We start from the raw sequence: 22,098 nt of genomic DNA, 5'->3' as shown, positions 1-22,098 counted from the left end.
CCGAGAGACATAGTCCCTCCAGCGTTGTATATGGTTACCATTCACAGTAATTACTCCCCAACAAAGTTAGAGTTTACTATTTGTATTCTTTGTGGAGGCTAACCTTACCAAAGGTCATAACCACAGTCCTGATAGGACTGTACAGAGAAATATCCAGTCAGCTGTTTGATTTAGTTTGGCGATGCTGCCAGTCACACAAATGTTCATCCAAACACTGATTGTTGATTGACAGATCGTTCCTGTTACCAGCTTACGTTTCATTTGGAGTCACCAACTCCCCATTGGTTTACATTCATTCTGATATGCCACCTTTTTATATTTAATTGGCTTAGGCACTGTGCCTAAGCCTTTCTGTGATGGGGAAAACCCAGCCATCAAATCATTCACTAAACTGAAATTATTGTATTATTGTTACTTATTGAAAGGATTTATTGATTGTCTACAGTTGTTTATCCTTTTTATTATTGTACTAAGGCAACAAGCAGAGCAAAAATAGATCATGTTTCTAAGGTGTTTTGGGACTTTATTTCACATTGATGTCCCTCACGTTGCTCATAAATGTTTCAAAAATAGCATGTTTACTATAGTTATTCCTATGAAGTTAGCAATGTAACTGCGAGTGATGTTTCCTGCTCCATCACATTCTGCTGCCATGAGTCATCTGTTGTCTCTGAGGCATCTCATGCTGAAAGTCCGTAATCTTTGCCCAGTGCTGAGTTGATAGTGGATCAAAACTCTAAATCTGGCCAATATCACTGGCATGCACTCACCCCAGTCTCCCCAGTGAGTGATTCAAGCCATTTGAAATGTGACTCTGGCACTCTTGTGAGCTAAATCATTGTATAACACTTCATTACAATTGGAGAGTTGATCTCCAGTTTTGGAGCTAAAGTATTTCTGTCACATTGTCTTCATTAGGACTTTACAGTTTAGGGCATGTTTCATCACTACATGGAAAGAAAGATTGGGTAACCTGAATTTATTTAGCTTTTTTTTTTTTTTTAGATATGCTCTATCAAATGGTGTTTTTCAACCATTGTAACTTAATGAGCTGTGGCCTGGAGCTGATGTGACCTGTTCCGCTTTGCTCTCCCACTGTACATTTTTGGTGTTGGTGTCAGTCTTTCAAGGATGGGGCTGCACTCATAGCACACACAGCTGAGCAGAGAGCACAGTGCTCAGTTATGACAGCTGTTAAACAAGCAGAACTGAAGTTGCAGAAATGGGATGTCTTTGCCACTTTGCTCATAGTCAGCTTGATGAAGTCCTCGTTTTACCTTGTTTTTATTGTGTGAGCACATGCTCACACGCAATGGATGTAACTCTCTACTTGAGATTTGATGACACTGCTGTTAAACCAGTCAGGGGCAACAGCCCTGGAGATGCCCATGCCCTCCCCTCTCTATTATCTCCTGTGGAGGACTGAGATTTAGCTTTGGGAACTCGCCTCCGGGCAGGCTGACAGCAGTGGAAACAAAAGCAGAACATGGGACAGGGTATATGCGCCATTAGAGGTAGAAAAGGCTTTACATAGTACTGTCATCTCTTGTTTTTGGTTCTGAGGATTTGCTAAGCCTTTTGGACAACGTAACACTTTTGGCTTCATCTGTCTATTAAAGAGATGGCTTTTTGGTCGTTAAATCCAACTGGTGGTCGCTGCATCTTCCCCAACACGTCCACATACAGTCCCAAAGTAGTGAAATGAATTCCAACAGGTAGCATAGCACTGACAGTAACACCATAGATCATTAAAATCCTCTCACTAGCAAGAGTTTTCGCGACTTGTATAAACCAGGTTGCTTCAACATAGAAGTGCAACAACATAGGTACAACTTTGTTTTTGTTTTTTTGTGGTTTGTTTTGTCTTTGTCACATTTAAAATGAGAATTCATCATTGTAACATTGCAGATAAGTCAGAAAACACAAAAGCAGTCCATGGGCTCTTTGAAGACCAAGAAAATGTTTGTTTTGCATTTTTACTTGACAAATGGCTCGGTATTAATAGACTTAAGTCACATACAGTACATGTGCATTCAGTGACAAGGAGGTTTGTGTCTGAGAAGGATTTCATTACATTGTCAGCGGGTGAGTGTCATTACCAAAATTTACACTCCAATTTTTAAAATGTTATGACACAACTTTTTATGTAAAGTCACCATGACTCAAAAAGATGTTCAATATAAATTTGACAAAACCAGTAAAGGAAGCACCGTGGAGTGGCACCGATGTCTTCAATAGAGGATGATCATTATAGGTGCCATTCCCTCTCTTGAGTCATGTTTTTTTGACAGGAGAACAAAGCAGTTTGTTTTGCTCCGTGGTCATAAAAAGCAGCAGCAGTTTTACCTTGATGACACACATATTCCAGAGGATGAGACGTGGGGCGTGTGTTCAGGGAATGGCTGATGATACAGGAGTGTGCAGGTAGTTCTACCCTCAATATGTGGCCTTTCACCTGGTAAAGGAGAACTCTGCTGACTTGCTTCCTTTAAGCTTAGTGTGCTGGAGGTAATTTTAGCATGGTTACATATACTCTGTTAAGTAGGATGCTGGTAAACAATGCTCTGGTGGGGGACCAGCTCCAAACTTGGCTAAGTCATAAGTCAGACAGTTTTGATTGAAAAATGAGCAACTTCTTGTGCTGGCAGAAGCACAGTGCAGTCCATGGGGGTTACATTTTTTTCCATCTTCTTTTTCACAGAAACACTTGTGTTTTATATTTGCGCCTTGCCACACATTCTTTTGTGTTCATGGGGGGAGGAAGAGGATGACACTGACTCTTGAAGTCTTTCCGTCTTTGCACGTAAAGCATTCCTTGCAGAGCAGGACCACTTAGAAAAGCAGTCATCTCTCACTGCTGGCTTATTTCAGTTCATATCAGGCAGAATTTTTTAAAAGTATGTGTGTGCATTTGTGCCTATTTCGGTGCATCTTTGTGTGTCTGTAGGTATTTAGTTTTGCAACTTGCTGCTTGTATTTTTTGGTGCATGAATGTATGCACGGAGCGTTCATACTGTACATCAAGTGTGGTCATTCAGGTGTGTTGAATGCACTCATTTTGAAGCCTCTGTATTTTTGTATGTGCACCCAGGTGTGAAAACTGTGCATGCATGTACGTATGTGCCTGTGAATGCGAGTCTGTGTGCCTGCACTTTTACATGTATCAACATCAACCTCTGACCTGTGATGGTAAAAATACAAATGGGAGGTCAGAGTGGCACACAGCTCACCTTTAGTTTGGCTCTTTGTGCTGTCAGAAGATATTTATGTCTGGGATAAACAATTGAGAAAGATGGGTTTGATTTTCCCCGCTGTGGCCTCGGGCTTGGCCTTCCTGTGGGTGCAGAGTCAACCTCAGTCAGATGCGCTGATTAGAGCCAGATCCTTTGTCCCAAATTCCGTCTCCTTGCGCCCTTGAACCTCACGAAATCTCTAAACTAAAACCTTCAGTCATTGGTGCAAGTCCCATATTACACAAATCCAGCTCTAATGTGTTGTGAAATGTCAGAAGGGCGATGAAATGGGATGAAATGCAGGTAGAATAAGGCTGAAGGTAAAATTCCACCAGGCAGAGCTGCTCTTTGCAGTAATAGTCACTGTAGTTGGTGTGAAGAGGAATGCTGCTGTTAATTCCTGGACCTGCTTTTGGTGTTTTTCATTTTTATGAGGGTGGAGGAAGACATCTGTTGTTGACCCTTGTATGAGTTCTCTGGGGAATTTTTATTCTTCCATAGAAATCTGTAATCACAAGGTGCAATGTTGCGCTATTTTTGTCTACTTTCTCGCCAGATGCATCCCTGAACTTTTAATATGGCTACATCACACCCCTGGGGTCCATGAATTGTCATATGTGATGGTGCAAAAGATCGTAGATGTTCTGCAGGCGTTTTATTTGATTGTTTCAAGAGCACCCTCTGCTTCCAAGATCCCCATTTGCTATAAATAACCATTATTCGTAAAACTTTTGAAACCTATATATTTCAAATTCCTCAGACACCTTCAGATACTGATCTCAGATGCTGTTGTACCTGAGGGGGCAGTGAGACCCCTAACCCTGCTTTATTTTATTTTCCAGCCTAACTGCCACTCACCCCCTGCAATGGATTCCAGATCAGGAATTTAATGCATTTCTGTTTCGCATCATCTCTCAGGAATGCGGCACGTGTGCCACAAGCCTCATAACCTCAGGCGGCTGAGTGTGAGGATGTTTGAAAGAAGAGATGAATGATGGGATACAGACGCTGCTGGGGGTTATGGGGGACTGTTTGGGGAGCTGGGAGGGATGGTAGGCGGGGGAGTTGATAGAGCGCATCCGGTGCAGCACTTGGCGTTAATGACGGGCCGTTTTGTTGCATAAAGCAATGTTAGTGCAGCTGTGGTATGTGCTGAGCGCATCTGGACCACAGATTTTTGGGAAGGCATTTGGTGTGTATGTGTTTGGTCCGTCCAGTCTCGCTGAAATTAACGATTGTTGCACGATATGGAGGGCAGATGGAGCTAATTAACTTAGTTGGGGATCTTTGAATCTTGCTAAGAGTGGAAATTTGACAAGGTAGTCTGTTTTGCATAACACTGAGATACAGTTTTTCTTTTGTCATTTACACCAAATCTTGTCAGGACTGGATGATCATTCTTTTTGCTTTCAGGGGAGGAAAATTCCGAACCTGCAGATTTACCACAAAGCGTTGTCGGTGGAGCACATTGTTAGGATAGTTAAATACTGTACCTGTTTAGTTCACCCCAGGAATGTTTTTAGTAGCATCTTTATTTGTTTCCCGTTGTTTATTGTCTAAACTGACCTAATGCAATTAACCTCCCAGCTGGTATTGTGAGCAAACCAGAGCAGTTTGTTTTTGTTTGTTTTGATCTGAACCTTCAGATAGGTCTTGACAACATGGATGAAATACTTTTACAATATTAATATAATTATATCAATTCGCTCCCAATCTGGACTCATATGTATGTGTAGGACCAAGCAGCAGAAGCCTTTATCAAGTGTGTGGGTTAGATTAATGATCTCGTGCTGCAGTCTGCAATTATTATAGTTATCAAATTATTTTAACTAGCTGTTTTTATTAATCCTTAATAAGTCAACACAATGTCATAAAACAGCTGAAAGTATTAGTTTCCCAGCGTCCAGTGTGATGTCTGTATCTTAATTATGTACAACCGGTGGTACAGAACCCTACGATATTCAAACCCCTTACATTTCAGAAGCAACTAGAAAATGTTGATAAAAGATAATTAACTATAGAACTAGTTGTAGATGAGCTTTGTCATTCATCCAAATAAGTAACTGACTCATTTCAGTACTAAACACTAAAACTGTTTGTGTATCGGTCACCAGAGTTGCTCATTGTAATGAAAACGTTGCTAAGGGTCTGTATGGAAACATCCAACAAATTTAGTATCTTTTTTCAAATGGGAAAAAAACTTTTGGATAAAAGGGCAAAAAAAAAAAAATCCACATAAATAGACTGCATATGGTTTTGTGTAAATTAACAGTCAGTGTCTACCTGTAATTGGCCTTACTGTTAATCTTTACTCTTTAATAAACTTCTTGCCTTTGAACTCTAAGAATGACAAATTATTTGATCATTGTTAGAATTACACAAGCATAAAACAGGACATGATGTTGTCTGTCTCCTGCATCTAAACAGTGAAGTCATGGATGTAAAGTCACCATTTCTCTAACTAGTCTGTCCCTAGATGATCTATACTGGGTCCATTTACTGACACCTGACCCTGTGGCTCCTCTGTTGGTTCTGTCATCAGAAATACCATAGTTCTGTAATCTGTTTGGTGTTTGTGGCGCTGTAGCACCCTCTGGTGAACATAGGAGGTTAAAGCAGTCGTTTCAGATTGACATGCATAGTTGGCTAGTATTATATGTAGTTCAGGGCAGCAACTAACTATTGTTTTTGTTAATCTGCGGATTATTTTCTTGATTGTCAGAAAATGATAATGTCAAACTCAGTTTGTCTTTAAATGTATTGTTTTGTCCAGACACCAGAGAAAACTGGTGATATATATAACAGCAAGAACAGGAATTTATCACTTCTAAAAATTAATAATAATCCATATCAGAACAGTTGCAGCTCCAATGTAGTTTGTGTAATTTTAAAAAAACATTCCTCTGTAGTGTTTTGTCTGTGATCTGTGTATTCTATGCAAACCTACATATAAATGAGGAAGCCAGTTATTCAGCTTCTTTTATTATATAGTTGTCTTCAACTTTTTACACACACACACATATATAAACAAAATAGAAATCACAATGTTCACTAATGGCAGATTCAAAGGCACTGATGGTTAGTGCAACAGCAGTGCAAATGTTCTACAGTTAGCGTTCATGCCTGGAGCCCTATTTCTGGCACATAAGCAGACAAATGGGAGAGGATTCACTTGGCTAATTTTTCTTTCAATGCTGCCTTCAGCTAGGTCTAGTAAGGAAAACTAATTGTTAACCAGAAAGCCATTGTTAATATATTTACAAAAATCCCTTCTTTCATGTAAAATGGTCCCATTGAGTAAGGAAAGTAGTCACAGGAACCAGTTGTAGCACTTTCAGTAGCTTATGCTTTATCAAGGACCTTGCATCGGGATGGATGCAGTTCAGCAGCTCTGAAGTCTGAACCTCAAAACAGATGCAAGCAATTTGTGTAGGACATGTCAGACTGTGGTCGACAGTAGTGCATTCAATAGAAAGACAGAAAATGATGAAAGGTAGTGGTGGACATACTGTTTCACTTTAAGGATCATCACATTTGATATTGGTAAGTTATGTTGTTAGCTTGGTAAGATTTTAACCATGGTCAGCTGTGGGCTGTTAATACTGCCTGTGAAGTACTAACATCTCATGTACAAAAGCCTGGTAGCCTCAGTACCTAACAGGCTGCAGGCCTACCGAGGCCCAGATGATCTGAAATATGTTGACTTCTTTTAAAATTCATTCAGCTGTTGAATGCATTCTTGTACACTGGTGTGTCATTAGCTCAGCTCGCACAGTTTTGAGCCATGGCCCTCTAATGACTAATATAATGCATTGGTGGTGGTTCTTAAAAGTGTTAATATAGAGAGCTGAAGTCGTGTCATCACATCTGGTTAGCCTCTGTTCCACTAGCATCAGTCACTCTATACATTAGCATTTTTTTCTAATCGCTCATTGTAAGAAGAGTAAGCACTTTTCTCAGGATTTTTTAGTCCTTAAAAAAAGAGGACTGTTCCCATGATCGGTTTTCAGCATGGCTGTACACACATTATACACAAGTTATATACTTAACTCTTCTGAACGTAAGCTGTCCAAGTAGCACTGCATTAACTGTGTTTATGATATTAGTTTCACTTCTCTCATGTTTCTTTACAGCTTAAAAAGTTAAGATGTAGCTCCGTCTCTCGACTTGAGACCTCAGTTGAATTCTCCTGCCAGTCGACCGGTGGCGATGGTTCAGCTGCGATGCGCTCGGGCTTCTGGGAAATGGTGTTCATTCAAGTCCGGTAAAAACAAATATCATGTTAATGTCAATTCATTTTAAAGAAGTAAATCATTATAGTGTAAGCAAATGTAGTGAAATTTACAATGTACTATTTAAAACTGTGTTCTGGGGCTGGATTTTTAATTAGAAATCTCAGTGGGATTTTCTTTCTTCACTTCTCTATATCGCCCAGCTTCCCCAATTTAGCAGTTTTGTCTTTGCAAATAATGTAACATTCTATACCCCATTTTGGAAAGAAAACTCCTTACGTGCTGAACACACCAACAATCTAGGCTTTAGCTGCTCGTTTTCAACGCAAAGCGAATATTCAAGCATTTTCCCGGTGTTTTTGCTGGATCTCTGGTAGAAGTGGTGAACTTAATCCCAAGGTGAAAATGTGACTGGAGCAGTGGTAAAACGTAACCAAGTACATTTACTCAAGTATTGTACTTAAGTACCATTTTTAAGTATCTGTACTTGAATATTTTCATTTTGTGCTGCTTCATACTTTGACTTCACCACATTTTAGGGGCAAATATTGCACTTTTTTTACTCTGCTACATTTATTTTATAACTTTAGTTATGTTTCAGAACAAGATTAATACAAAAATTACAGTATAATCATAAGACTTTATTAGTCTCTGGTGGAAAATTCACAAGCTACCCAGCAGTATATAAATTACTTCAAATAGTAAGCTCATTAAAACTAGCTCCTCTTTACCAGCTGCAACATTAAATGTGATGTACACAACAACAACAATATTCATTCATTTTAAGTCTGCCATTCTGCATAATGAGTACTTGTAGTAATTTAAGTATGTTTTGATGTTAATACTTTGTACTACTACTTAAGTAACAGTTTGAATGCAGGACCTTTACTTGTAACAGAGTATTTTTACACTGTGGCATTGCTACTTTTACTTTAAAATAAGGGATCTGAGTACTTCTTCCACCACTGGACTGGATCGTCTATGTTGCTCCTGTAATCTATAGTGGCAGAGGATTGTTTAAAAGCATACCAGTTCTATCTGTGCTGGTTCCTGCTGGTAGACTCATACAAGGGATGGAGTCCATTGATTATTTAATCCTCCTTTAATACAAAATGCCTTATATTATCCTGGCAAATCACATATATGGATTCCACTGAAACTTGGTTACCAGAGAACTCCTTCCAGTCACTACTTAGATATGTGTTAGCACAACAGTGTGTTTCCTCTGAGCTGTAGACATGGTAAAGGTTCAGGGCTTACAGTGGCTCTACTGAGCCTGAGTCGCCTGGTTCTTCATCTTCTGCCATTCCTTCTCCCTTAGGCTGAGCTCTGCTTCAGAAAACGCTGCTATGCCCCAGTTGGTGATCAGCTGCTGCCCCTTGGCACCTGGAGAGGGACAAATTCATGAGACAGTTCACCATAGAGGTACGAATATTTCATTCTAGATGGACCACAAATGTCCATAATTCACCTTAACTGTAAAATCTTCAATGGAAATGCATTAGAGATGACAAGTTAAGGACGATCAATACAAGTCCCATAAGAAATGTAGAGAGTAATTCCAGCAAACTTTCAGTCAGGTGTGTTCCATTTCTGCCAAAAGCTAGAATCACTGATGGGTGTGGCCGGAAATGTTCTCTGTCGCACCTATAACACCCAATAGTGATGTCACAGTGGTGTCCCGAAGTACACATCTAGATCACTGCAGCAAATTGAGAGGCTAAAGAATGAGGCCAGTCATTTTCTATATTAATAGTATTTTTCAACAATCCCCCTACAGAGAATAAAACCAGCAGTGACCTGCCTCTACTCACGATTGAATGTCAGTCTCCAGCCTTGCACCTGTACTAGCTGACATTTCTTTGTTAAAAACGTTACCCCAACGTGGTGCAGGTCTGATCCACAGCTACAGGAAGAGCTGGTTGGACGTTGCTGCTGCCAGAGGAGCTTCAACCAGTTCATAAATCCAGGGGTTTGCTTACTTTTACCAACAGCACTTTGAATGTTTAATAGCTGGGTTCAGTAAAGACATTAAATATTATAACTGTTTGTGTGGTATGAGCTTCAGCACACAGTTTGTCTATATTTGTGACTTGGATCACATGTTCTGACCAAACCATGTAGAAAACCAGATCATACCAAATGGTTCACTTGCTTTTTTGCAACTGTAAAAAATGTAAGCACATTTATAGATTTCACATTTAAGAACTGCATCTTCATTTGTGTTTTAGCTTGAAATGATGAAAAACACCTGAATTAAGCCCGCAATCATCTTTAATTTAAACACAGTCTGTCCAAACTCTCAACTCAAAGACGTAATTGTACTTTGGACAAAATATCTGCAGAACTGGGATCTCTCATTTTCTCCTTTTAGCCTTTTTGCACTGTGTTTGGTTGTAACTTGCTTTGAGGAATCGACTCTACACAGTTGGCTGAGATAGTATGATGAGTGTCTCAGGATTAAAAGGAATAGTTGTTGTTTCTGCTTTACAAATTTTACCAATGAATCTATTGGGAAACTAGACAAAGGCAACATTTGTACCTGTGTAGAGAAATAATTGAAGTAGCTAGTATGTGGTGTTCTGAAGTAATTTGGGCATTAATTTTCCAAATCAGCCTTCACTGCATACGAGTCTGGGCAGACATGCATGTAAACTGAAACTTGACCAGTTAGAGGCATATGACTACTCGCTTGTGTAACTGAATGAGCCGCTGAAAAAATTAGAAGAAATAATCTGGATGTAGTTTTAGGTAGAAGACGTTTCACCTCTCATTCAAGAGGCTTCATCAGTTCTGTCTGACTGGTGGTGAGCAGGAGGTGTTTATCCCCCTGGGTGGTGTTCCAGTCCTTTTGTGGCCAACAGTCCTAACGACTGAGTCATTACGGTCTGGTATCGGTGAGAGTCGTTAGCTGTCTTTGAACCCTCACCTGTGGACCCACACCTATTGCCCTGGTGTGAATTGGGGTAGAGATTTCAAAACAGAGTTGTAGATGGATGACAAGTTGTATCTGAGTCCACTGCCCCTGACTCCTCTCTCAAACCAGTGGTGTTCTCTAGAGAGGATCTGGATTTCACTGTCCTCAAAAGAATGTCCTTTGTCCTTCAGGTGGAGGTGGACTGCTGACTCTGGTCCACTGGAGTTGGCCCTCCTGTGTTGGGCCATGCATTTGTGAAGCGGCTGCTTAGTTTCACCAATGTACAAGTCATTACACTCCTGACTACAGTGCCTTGCGAAAGTATTCGGCCCCCTTGAACTTTGCAACCTTTTGCCACATTTCAGGCTCCAAACATAAAGATATAAAACTGTAATTTTTTGTGAAGAATCAACAACAAGTGGGACACAATCATGAAGTGGAATGAAATTTATTGGATATTTCAAACTTTTTTAACAAATAAAAAACTGAATAATTGGGCGTGCAAAATTATTCAGCCCCTTTACTTTCAGTGCAGCAAACTCTCTCCAGAAGTTCAGTGAGGATCTCTGAATGATCCAATGTTGACCTAAATGACTAATGATGATAAATAGAATCCACCTGTGTGTAATCAAGTCTCCGTATAAATGCACCTGCACTGTGATAGTCTCAGAGGTCCGTTTAAAGCGCAGAGAGCATCATGAAGAACAAGGAACACACCAGGCAGGTCCGAGATACTGTTGTGGAGAAGTTTAAAGCCGGATTTGGATACAAAAAGATTTCCCAAGCTTTAAACATCCCAAGGAGCACTGTGCAAGCGATAATATTGAAATGGAAGGAGTATCAGACCACTGCAAATCTACCAAGACCTGGCCGTCCCTCTAAACTTTCAGCTCATACAAGGAGAAGACTGATCAGAGATGCAGCCAAGAGGCCCATGATCACTCTGGATGAACTGCAGAGATCTACAGCTGAGGTGGGAGACTCTGTCCATAGGACAACAATCAGTCGTATACTGCACAAATCTGGCCTTTATGGAAGAGTGGCAAGAAGAAAGCCATTTCTTAAAGATATCCATAAAAAGTGTCGTTTAAAGTTTGCCACAAGCCACCTGGGAGACACACCAAACATGTGGAAGAAGGTGCTCTGGTCAGATGAAACCAAAATTGAACTTTTTGGCAACAATGCAAAACGTTATGTTTGGCGTAAAAGCAACACAGCTCATCACCCTGAACACACCATCCCCACTGTCAAACATGGTGGTGGCAGCATCATGGTTTGGGCCTGCTTTTCTTCAGCAGGGACAGGGAAGATGGTTAAAATTGATGGGACGATGGATGGAGCCAAATACAGGACCATTCTGGAAGGAAACTTGATGGAGTCTGCAAAAGACCTGAGACTGGGACGGAGCTTTGTCTTCCAACAAGACAATGATCCAAAGCATAAAGCCAAATCTACAATGGAATGGTTCACAAATACACATATCCAGGTGTTAGAATGGCCAAGTCAAAGTCCAGACCTGAATCCAATCGAGAATCTGTGGACAGAACTGAAAACTGCTGTTCACAAACGCTCTCTATCCAACCTCACTGAGCTCGAGCTGTTTTGCAAGGAGGAATGGGCAAAATTTAAGTCTCTTGATGTGCAAAACTGATAGAGACATACCCCAAGTGACTTACAGCTGTAATCGCAGCAAAAGGTGGCGCTACAAAGTATTAACTTAAGGGGGCTGAATAATTTTGCACGCCCAATTTTTCAGTTTTTTATTTGTTAAAAAAGTTTGAAATATCCAATAAATTTCGTTCCACTTCATGATTGTGTCCCACTTGTTGTTGATTCTTCACAAAAAATTACAGTTTTATATCTTTATGTTTGAAGCCTGAAATGTGGCAAAAGGTCGCAAAGTTCAAGGGGGCCGAATACTTTCGCAAGGCACTGTACACTTAATTGCAAACACCACATCACTCTGTTTATGTCTGGGTGTTTTGTCCTTCGGGTGGACCAGTCTCTGCTGTAGGATATGGCTGTTTGCGCAGTTTATAATGGCTATAAAATGACAAAAAAGGGTTGTGCAGGGACAGTTAAGTAACGTAGGCATGCTGGCTGAGCACTGTGGTAAAGCTATTCCTGAACTCCTGTGGTGTATGCAACACAACTATTGTCTCCAATAGAAGCACCAGGTTCAAATCCTGGTGGGAGTGTCTGGCTTTAACACTTAATGGCCAAATATCACAGGGTCCTTCAAAGAACACATAAGCAACCGCAGCATTTCAGCATCCACCCCACAAGTGGCAGTTGTAGTTTGCATTACTCACTCACTTGGTTGCAAACCGCTCTGCAGCCAACAGAACCACATCTGGACAAAATGCCCCTACGCTCAAGATGAAGTGCTCTAATTGGTTCTCAAAGACAGAAGTACAAACGTCTAACGGTTAGTGAGTTGTTACCTGGCTGAATGAGCCGTAACAGTCCCTCATGTTCAGCCACCTTGTGCTTCCAGGTCTTTGTGTTGTTTGTTGCGTCTTCCAGCTTCTTCATCACTGTCTGGCTCATACATAAAGAGAAAATGCACCACAGTTATTAAAATATAAGGAGAGTGTTTGTAGAGTACTCTAGAAACCTAATATTTGTACATCACTCTTTTGTACATTGCATCAACAAATATGTAATTAATATTAACTTTACTGCTGAAATAGCTGCATGTCATCCAGCAGTGACACCAGTTCCTTAATGAATGTGTATGGGTATATTCAGCTCTTCCCCAACACTGAAAACTATCCTCACTATCCATAATGATGGGAAGTATCTGTTCATACCTGTGATACTGTTACACGTGCGTTGTTAGAGCACACTGTTGGTCAGCGTAGTGGTATATGCTATCCATGCCTAGTCAAATTGGTATTAGAACCAAAAAAAATAAAGCAAGACAAGCGTATAAATGTAATCCTGCAAAGAATTAAAACAGTTTTAATTTTCCCCTTTCAAAACTAATGTAGTTTAAAAACTGCAGTATAAGCTCACAAATTTCAGCTGCAAGGCTTATAACTATTCTTGAATGAATATTATTCAAGTTGTACACCAGGTGGTTCCATTGCACCAGTGAACACACACCTGGTACATACACGGGCACGAGCTTCACCTGTGGTGCACGTGAGACACTACGCACTGCACACGCTATGCTTTTGGTCTGTGCCGACGTACTGGTGCATCTCTAGACCCTAGTTATTTCCCATGTCTCAGTCCTCTGAGCTGACCTGGTACTGCTCCAGGGCTCCAAGCCTCTCTTGCTCCAGTTGTTCCAGCTGTGCCATTGCAGCCTGCAAGGCACTCTCTTTAGCCAGACGTTCCTTCTCCAGCTCCTGTTTCTCAGCCTCTGTCTCTGAGATTGCCCGCTGCTGCCGCAGGTGGGTCTGCTCCAGCTCTGCCCTCTTTGCAGCCTCCTCCTCCAGTAATCTGCTCCACACAGACATTAACAAGGGTAAGAACAGAATATAATATACATACATTCTTCCTTTCTTTTACTGACCGACTGACATTTCTAATTTCTTCGGTACTACAATATAACCCCATGTTCAGTCAGTTGTTTTAAAACAAACTTGAACAGGCCACATAAAGTAGTAAATGTGGAAATGGCAACTCTAAATCTCAATGAATGTGAATACAAAGTATTTCCCCAGTGTAATAAATACAATTAAGCAAATGTATAAATTGATAGAGGTGGTTGGTGTGTCAGTAGGTGGTGCTATAGTGCAGTTATGAACTGTAGTACTTTTACATTATGACACTGACTACTTTACTCCAGATTTCCTCTCAGTTATCAGTGTCTCTTACTATTATCTAAATGGTCCTGTGATGCAGATCTGGTGAACTTCCATTCACACTAAAACATCTGTTAACACTAGTGTGGGTCATTATCTACCAGGGAGGAAGTGTAGCTAAACTACTGACAACATCCTTGCAGACCAGTAACTCCAGCCCTGCCTTTAGCCTGACCTCACACCTAGAAATCTCTACACTGCTTTCACGCTGCTTTACAACAAACCTAATCTAACATGGTAGAAGATTGGTGGGCTGTTCGGATGACGGCAAACACTTTATGGTCTGTTATCTAAAGGACTGACACAGCGGGTTAATCAAACACTGTGGAAAGTAAATGTCAGCACAGAGGAAGAAAGGACGGGGGGGGAAGAAGGAAGCAGAAGTTGTATGTTAAAGGAGCAGAGTATAGGCTATAAAGGCTTTAGGCTAAAAGACCCCCATAGACAGTTAACTGTGCATTAAATGTCAAGTAAACACTGAGGAGCTGATAACTGAAGACAACTGGCGTTCGCAATACATATATTTATCTCACCTCAGTTGGACCGCTAACACCATGTTTGTGTATGTTTTTATTTATGCTTATGAGCTAACAAACTTGTGGTTGGTCTGAAGATGTTTGTTGTTGATGCAGGAGTTTAATACCAGCTTTTTAGCTGACAGAAGACATTTTGTTTTGCTGGGAAACTACTTGTTACACAGTGGGAACAGAGGTGCCAGCTTACATGAACTACAGACTACCTGTGAGACTGCATGTATGATACTGAATCTTTATCAGCTGATAAACAGGTGCTGGATAGGCTGTGACAATATGAATACAATTTGTTTTGTTGCTAGTATTTTCATATTATTGCTTTCTTTGGTGATATTAAACTGTTGGTGTGTGGTGCGCTAACACCGCCAGAAAACAACTACTCTGGTTCACGTTTGACTTTTCTCTTTGTGCTTTAAGGCTGACATCACTCCTTCATTCATTCCTCCTTTATGATGTACACTCAGTAGTTCACTCAGTAGTGAGCAGTAAACTGAGGTTTCCAACACTAATCATTGTCATTTGGTGTCATCCCTAACAGCTGTGGAACTGCTGAACAGTAACTTTCCCACTGATAAAACACAGCGTTGCATTGTGTACATGCCATAGACACAGTCATTTTTGAGTGCACTATACAAGGACAGATTTAGACACTCAGCATTCAGACACCACTACAAAATTGTGAACACACTATATAGTGAGTACTGAGTGATTTCAGACGGCCTGAGATGACTTTAAAAAAGTTGTTACAGTTAGGTATTTTTAGTCAGATAGATATTGGATAGATACTTTATGTATTAGAAATGTTTAGTGGAGATAGGATGTCTAGTTAGACTGTTAAATGCTTAGTCATGCTTATGAGTTTCTACAGGGTACATCTGGTCAAGGATAACTAGAGAGAAGAGTTGATGACTGTCAGCAGACAGGGTGTTTAATATTATTATTACGACGTGTATAACTGTAGCCTTAGCCATAATATGTTCTTATGTTTAAGTCACGACATGTTACTAGAGGTCATGAGAATGTTTTTAGCTACACATCACTTAATCAACAGACACACACACACACACACACACACATTGATTTGCTTCATGTTTTGACTACTGCTATGTCCAGCTGCAAAGCTGGTAACAGAGACGTCTCGGTTGACGTTTCTGTGTAGTATGGGGCTAGCCCAACCGAGTGCATATAATGTATAGGCCTGGTGGGTTCAGGGTCTTTCATCTTACATCTGCCTGCGTGCCGTTTGGAGGTGCAAGATACCTGAGCGTGTAATGTTAATTTTTGCCTGTGTTCATGGAATAAATCAGCACTGTTTTGTAGTTACTTGGACTGTCTCGTCTCACAGAGCCACACTTGTTGTACCCGGTACTTTTTACCATACTGACTCTGAGAGACGAGACAGTCCAAGTAACTTCAAAACAGTGCTGATTTATTCTAGTAACATGTCGTGACTTAAACATAAGAACATATTATGGCTAAGGCTACAGTTATACACGTCATAATAATAATATTAAACATCCTGTCTGCTGACAGTCATCAACTCTTCTCTCTAGTTATCCTTGACCAGATGTACCCTGTAGAAACTCATAAGCATGCCTAAGCATTTAACAGTCTAACTAGACATCCTATCTCCACTAAACATTTCTAATACATAAAGTATCTATCTAATTTCTATCTGACTAAAAATACCTAACAATCTGTACAATTAATGAATTGGTTCAGGCCAATATACGTTTACACATCCATTTTCTTGTCTGTTGAAACATGTCTGATGCAGCCTGAGAGTATTTCTCCCTCTCTGCCGACTCACCGTGCCTGCAACCTTCGGACGGCCTCCTCGTCCTGTCTGGCGTGCCTCTCGTCCTCCAGAGCATCCTCCAGCTGACTGTACATGTCCTCTAGTTCACGGACCCGCTGCAGGTACTGCTCCAGCTCAGTGGACTTCTGGGCCACCTGCTGCTCCATCTGCTGCCGTACCTGTTGAACAAGGAACATGTACAAATGAAATACTTCAACTGGAACTCGCTATCAATGCTCCGCCTGAAGAGCCTTTAAGTGGTCATAATGAATAGGTGACGATTTCAGAGCAGCCTGGTGTTGTACTCTTTACTACTGTCATAGTGTAGTAGAGTACACGTTGTGTACAAACATACACATACCTGTGATTAGCCAGCATCTCTTTTAAATTGATCTTCTGTTAAAGGTGTTTATGAATTGGCACAGATTTGACATGATAAACCTTCTCACCAAAGCTAGCTAAATTCCAGCTATTAAAAAGTAAAGATTTGCTATTTGCTGCTTTTAGTCACTGTACATTTAAGATCGATAAAGCTCATCTACTGGCACACCACATCCACACTGCGCTGAACACGACAAGATGTTATCACTAGAGGCGGCGAAAGGGTGTAGATGCTTTCTGGTGCTTAGAGTAAAACGTACTTGTCTCCACTTAGAATCAAATGACAAACTGTCAGTGCTATTTAAGCTACACAGACATCTTCACCACATACTGTATGTATATGTAGTTCAGCTACCGGCACATCTTAGAATGAGTCACCTGCTGTTACCATTATTGTCTCAACTCTAAATTATCTTCACTGTGGGTTATTGTGGTTTTTCTGTTCTCCTGTGAATCATTTCTACATTTCAGTTAGCCTGATGCATGCTGATAGCTAACAGGTGCAATATTTAAGATTTGACCCCAAAAAAACAAACACCAGAAGTGTTTTTTTTAGTTGCTCTTGCTCTACCACTTGTTCTGACGTAACGTTTGCGTGAGGATGTTGAGGAGTTACCGCGTACCATTTTCTCTCTCTCCAGGTCCATCCTGTAGCGGTCCTGGAGTTCAGTATGGGTTTGAAGACGCCTTTGTTCTTCTTCTGCTGCGTTAGCTGCCGCCTCATCCAGAGCCTGGAGAAAAAAAAACTATTAGTTAAAAGAGCACCTTTTAACACACCGTCTAAATTTTCCAAAGGACAGCTGTTAAACATGTATTTCACCTGAATTTAAAAGCTGAAACACTTAACAGGAAAAAAAAGGTAAAAAGACCTAAACCCATGTGACAGCGAGTTTCACTGTTACCATCTTCTATAGGGGGAATTACACTCGAGTTATTTTTACACAGTAGGCGGCTAAGCACGCTGTAAAGAGCAATTAAGGAACGTAAATAGTACCAACTGTTAAATCAGAATTTCTCTTGGTGCAGATGTCCACATAATAAAATCTAATATATAATAAAATATTTCTTTCCTCAGAAACTATGCATTAAAAAAAGAAACAAGAGTAAGGTGGGAAATTATTATAGTTATGAACTGTATCTCTTCATCCATCCATCATCTATACCACTTTTTCCTGAATAGGGTCACAGGGGGGCTGAAGCCAATCCCAGCTGACTGGGCGAGAGGCGGGGTCCGCCCTGGACACTCACTCTCACTCCTATGGGCAATTTAGATTCACCAGTCGACCTAAGCTGTATGTCTGGACTGTGAGAGGAAGCCGGAGAGACCCCACGCAGACACAGGGAGACCATGTGTACTCTGGGCTTGAACCTGGGAAACTCAGACATTTCTGCTTGTCCCCTAAATCACCACAGACAAAGACTATTAAAGTCCAGTAGCAGAACTAAAATATCCATTACACACTGGCTTTGTGACCTGACAGCTAATGTGAGAAATGCTCGAAGTGGATGTAGAGTCACCATTCTTGAAATATCTTCAGAGGTGGTTCCTCTCTGCACATCCTCAGCCCTTTGACACATTTCAAACTGTAAATCTTTCCATTACCTTACTTTATAGTCTATACCTTAAACAGTAAATCATAAACTCAGCTCATCTTCCTGTAGCCCCTGTGTTGTCTGGGTAGCTCATTTCTGTTTTGTCTCCGTGTGTTGGCGCTGATTTGTCACTGTACAGCTTTGTTTTACCTAAATAAAGCAGACACTTAACATGTAAAGAGATGGCAATGTTTAAGCATGAAAAGGTACCAGGTTTGTGGTCATTTCTCTTTTTATAACTAGTTTTATTAATCCTAAAATCCCTGTAAAGCCTAACTGGTCCCAAGTTGCTGCATGCCAAACCCTCCCTGTACATTGAAACAGGAAATAAATCTTTAAGTGAATTAAGTGTGTGGATGTTTGAGCAGTAACTCTGTCGACTCATCACCCAGCTGTAAACTGTCCACAGCATAGTGCGAGAGCTGGAGTGCCTATTGTGTAGCCGTGTCCACACCGCAGTGACCCCGAGGGCCCCCTCCTTCTGTGTTCATTGTGACCAGCTATGTGAGACGGAGACTTGCACCTCGGTGGCAGATTGTTGCTCACTCCCAGAGCAGTGTCTTTCCAGACAAAGACGAACTGTTGTCTCCTACAAGCACCGTAGCTACACAACTCTGAACTGGTTTGACTCCATCTCACCGCCTGTCACAATGCTGCAAAATGCCTTGTACTCCACTGTACAGGAAACCCAGTGAAGGCCGCTTAAATAAGATGCTAAGCTTAAAAATAGGCATTTTATTTTTTAATAAAGATTTCATTTTTAAGAAGTAGTAGTTCTCCTACTGTTTACTTAAGTAGGAATATCACACTGTAAAAATAGTCTGTAGTACAAGTACAAAAGTATTAACACCAAAATATAAAGTCCAAACAGTAAAAGTAGTTATTATGCAAAATGGCACATTAATATTACTGGATTATAATTATTGATGCATTATTGTGTTCATCATTTTAATGCTGTAGCTGGTAAATATATCTATATAATCTGAAGTACTGCTGGGTAGCTTGTGAATTTCCCACCGAGGATCATTAGTCTTATGATTATACTGCATTTTGTATTATTAAATCAGTTTGAGAAATAAATTGTAACAAAAGTTACAACAAATATAGGGAAGTCAAAGTATGAAGTTACTGTTAAAGCTAAATAAAATATTTTGTTTTTTTTTTTGTTTTTTTTTGGTTGTTAGGTAAGACTTTGTTGCCAACCTGTTGTTTTGGATTGTACCTAATAAAGTGGCCAGGAAGTGCCATCAATAAACCAAACAAAAACGACCCTGGAAATAAAGCTATCAAATTAGAAACAGATGTAAATGAATGAACATGTTAAGTCTGTATGATATCAGGCCTCTGACTGAGAAGCTGACACTTCCTGTTAACCGTTTATAGTTTTAACAGGAAGCAGCTTTTCACCCTCAGTATCTGGCAAATCCACATTATCACTGCGTTTTAACACGACTCAACGCCGTTAACACACATGTCTGTGTGAGTCGGGTTTAGGGAGATTAACTGGTAGAACATGTTTAATGGAGACTATTGTCACCACTCTGCAATCCACATTCCTCTGTTTGCAGTAAGTGACAGACTCGGTGTTGTAGGCCGCGGGGTGGAGCCCAGCTACTACTGATATTAATGAGTGGGCAGTGAGTCTGAGATTTTAGGTGATCTACTGGGAAACACAGCAGCGACTGGAGCCAGCTGACGGTCGGTTGAGAACCGCTCATCATTTGTAATTGTGTCTATGCTATTTTAAGGTGAGATATCATCTCTGAGGAATGCTGTTCATCCAGTCAGACATTGTTTTGCCACAGTAAATGACTACAGTGATGATATATTTGGAAAATTATTCACTAGGAAATACATGTCCTTTTTGTGACATCCAGAATTACCAACAAAAACGTTTCAACCAGGGTGCGGCACCGTGACCGTCTTCAGGAATCTGCTTGGCTCAGATCAATGAATCCAAAAACTGAGAAGGTGCCAAGTCACTGCACAATGTTTAATAATATAACAAGGGGAAAGTCACCATGCCCAACCTATTTTATCTCATCACAAGGAAAACTGTGTGCATTTTACACAAACTACCAGAACTGTGCACTTTACACTCTGGCCTTGCGCTGGATGGAGCGGCACTGCAACAAAACATTTAAATCAGCACAACCTAAGGGTCTGTTTATAGCAGACCTACCTCATAAGCTGTGTTGTCACACAGCACTAGAAAATTAAATACGACATGCGCAGTTAGTATTTAAGCCATCTGCTCAGATCAGGTGTGAAGACCTCTGATGTGTGGTTCTGATGGAGCCTAACCCAACAGGTTCAGTCGAGACTTGTGTCTAAGAGAAGACTGCCCTCCAGAACAAAGAACACAATGAAACCAGAGAATAGCTGATGAACACACACTTCATATCCAAACAGCTGAGTCAGCTGTGTAAACACAAACACAAAGCTGTCAGTCTGTGCTGCTTCTACGGCTATTTGAGAACAACAGCTTCATTCTCTGTGCAGGGAGAGGAAGTCCTCACATCTTTCTTGTTTTGTCAAACTACCTGAGTCAGATGCCTCAAGGACTTTTTTTAGGCCTTACAGGTTTAGAAATTCCATTTGGGGAAATCCCACGGGTCTCATTCACTCACTAACAAATTCCAGTGAACGGCTTTCTTGATGTTTTATTATGTTTTGGTTGTGTTCTCCGGCTGCAGCTACAGTCTGTGCTCAGGGGCTAGCAAACATCAAGTACAGACAAAACTTTTCCACAGTTTTTCTTTCCTCTCTTCATGACCTTAGTCACCACGCCACGCTCTCCGACAGCCCTCCGCTTTTAGTCCAAGTCTATTTTTACTGCCAAGCTGTTTGTGTTTCTTGGCAGAGAACTTCATGAGCCCCATTGTGTCTCACACCCTCTTCAGTGTTTTTTAATCACTGTAGATTGATAAGATTTTTTCTTTTATATTAGGTACACCAGTACAATCTAATACAAAATGACAGCTATGCTATAAATTTGAACTGTATGGAACTTTTGTCTTTTGTTGACATTGTGTAGACATCAATTTTATATTTATTATTGAGGTCACAGTCAAACGTGGTGTTCTACATTATACTGAGGGCTTATGCTTAAAGTTAACATCTCTTTGACAAAGAAAACCCAGGTTGCAAGCGAGAGCAGACGTCTTTACTGCTCCTCTTGTCTGTTCTACGATTTTTCACATGTTCTACATTTTCATGAACAAATTCTACAACTATTAAAATGCCTCTGTTGTACCCGGTACTTTTTACCATACTGACTCTGAGAGACGAAGCAGTCCAAGTAACTTCAAACTGCTGATTTATTCAAAGGATCACAGGTCAAGTTAACATTACACGCTCAGATATCTTGCACCTCCATCCTGCAAGCAGACAGATGTAAGATGAAAAAGACCCTGAACCCACCAGGCCTATACATTATATCACCTCGGTTGGGCTAGCCCCATACTACACAGAAACGTCAACCGGGACGTCTCTCTCACCAGCTTTGCAGCTGGTCATAGCAGTAGTCAAAACATGAAGAAAATCAATGTGTGAATGTGTGTGTCTGTTGGTTAAGTGGTGTGTAGCTAAAAACA

General features: G+C 40.7%; 1 protein-coding gene across 1 annotated transcript in view; it reads right to left on the bottom strand.

The window, feature by feature from the left end:
• Positions 1-6,212: 6,212 nt before the first annotated feature.
• The window catches only part of swap70b (switching B cell complex subunit SWAP70b), a 34,648-nt gene continuing 18,762 nt past the window's right edge, over positions 6,213-22,098 (bottom strand). Inside the window, exons 8-13 of the mRNA XM_020593386.1 lie at positions 17,533-17,640; positions 16,541-16,707; positions 13,634-13,832; positions 12,827-12,923; positions 8,726-8,851; positions 6,213-7,470 (exon numbers count right to left, since the gene is read on the bottom strand). Coding sequence (XP_020449042.1) covers positions 8,733-8,851; positions 12,827-12,923; positions 13,634-13,832; positions 16,541-16,707; positions 17,533-17,640 — 690 coding nt within the window. The 3' untranslated portion in view covers positions 6,213-7,470; positions 8,726-8,732. The remainder of the gene's footprint in view (positions 7,471-8,725; positions 8,852-12,826; positions 12,924-13,633; positions 13,833-16,540; positions 16,708-17,532; positions 17,641-22,098) is intronic.

The sequence above is a fragment of the Monopterus albus genome, unplaced genomic scaffold (assembly GCF_001952655.1).
Source record: "Monopterus albus unplaced genomic scaffold, M_albus_1.0 scaffold19.1, whole genome shotgun sequence".
Classification (NCBI taxonomy): Eukaryota; Metazoa; Chordata; class Actinopteri; order Synbranchiformes; family Synbranchidae; genus Monopterus; species Monopterus albus.
Note: the sequence above shows the minus strand (reverse complement) of the source record. Positions and strands in the feature narration are given on the sequence as shown.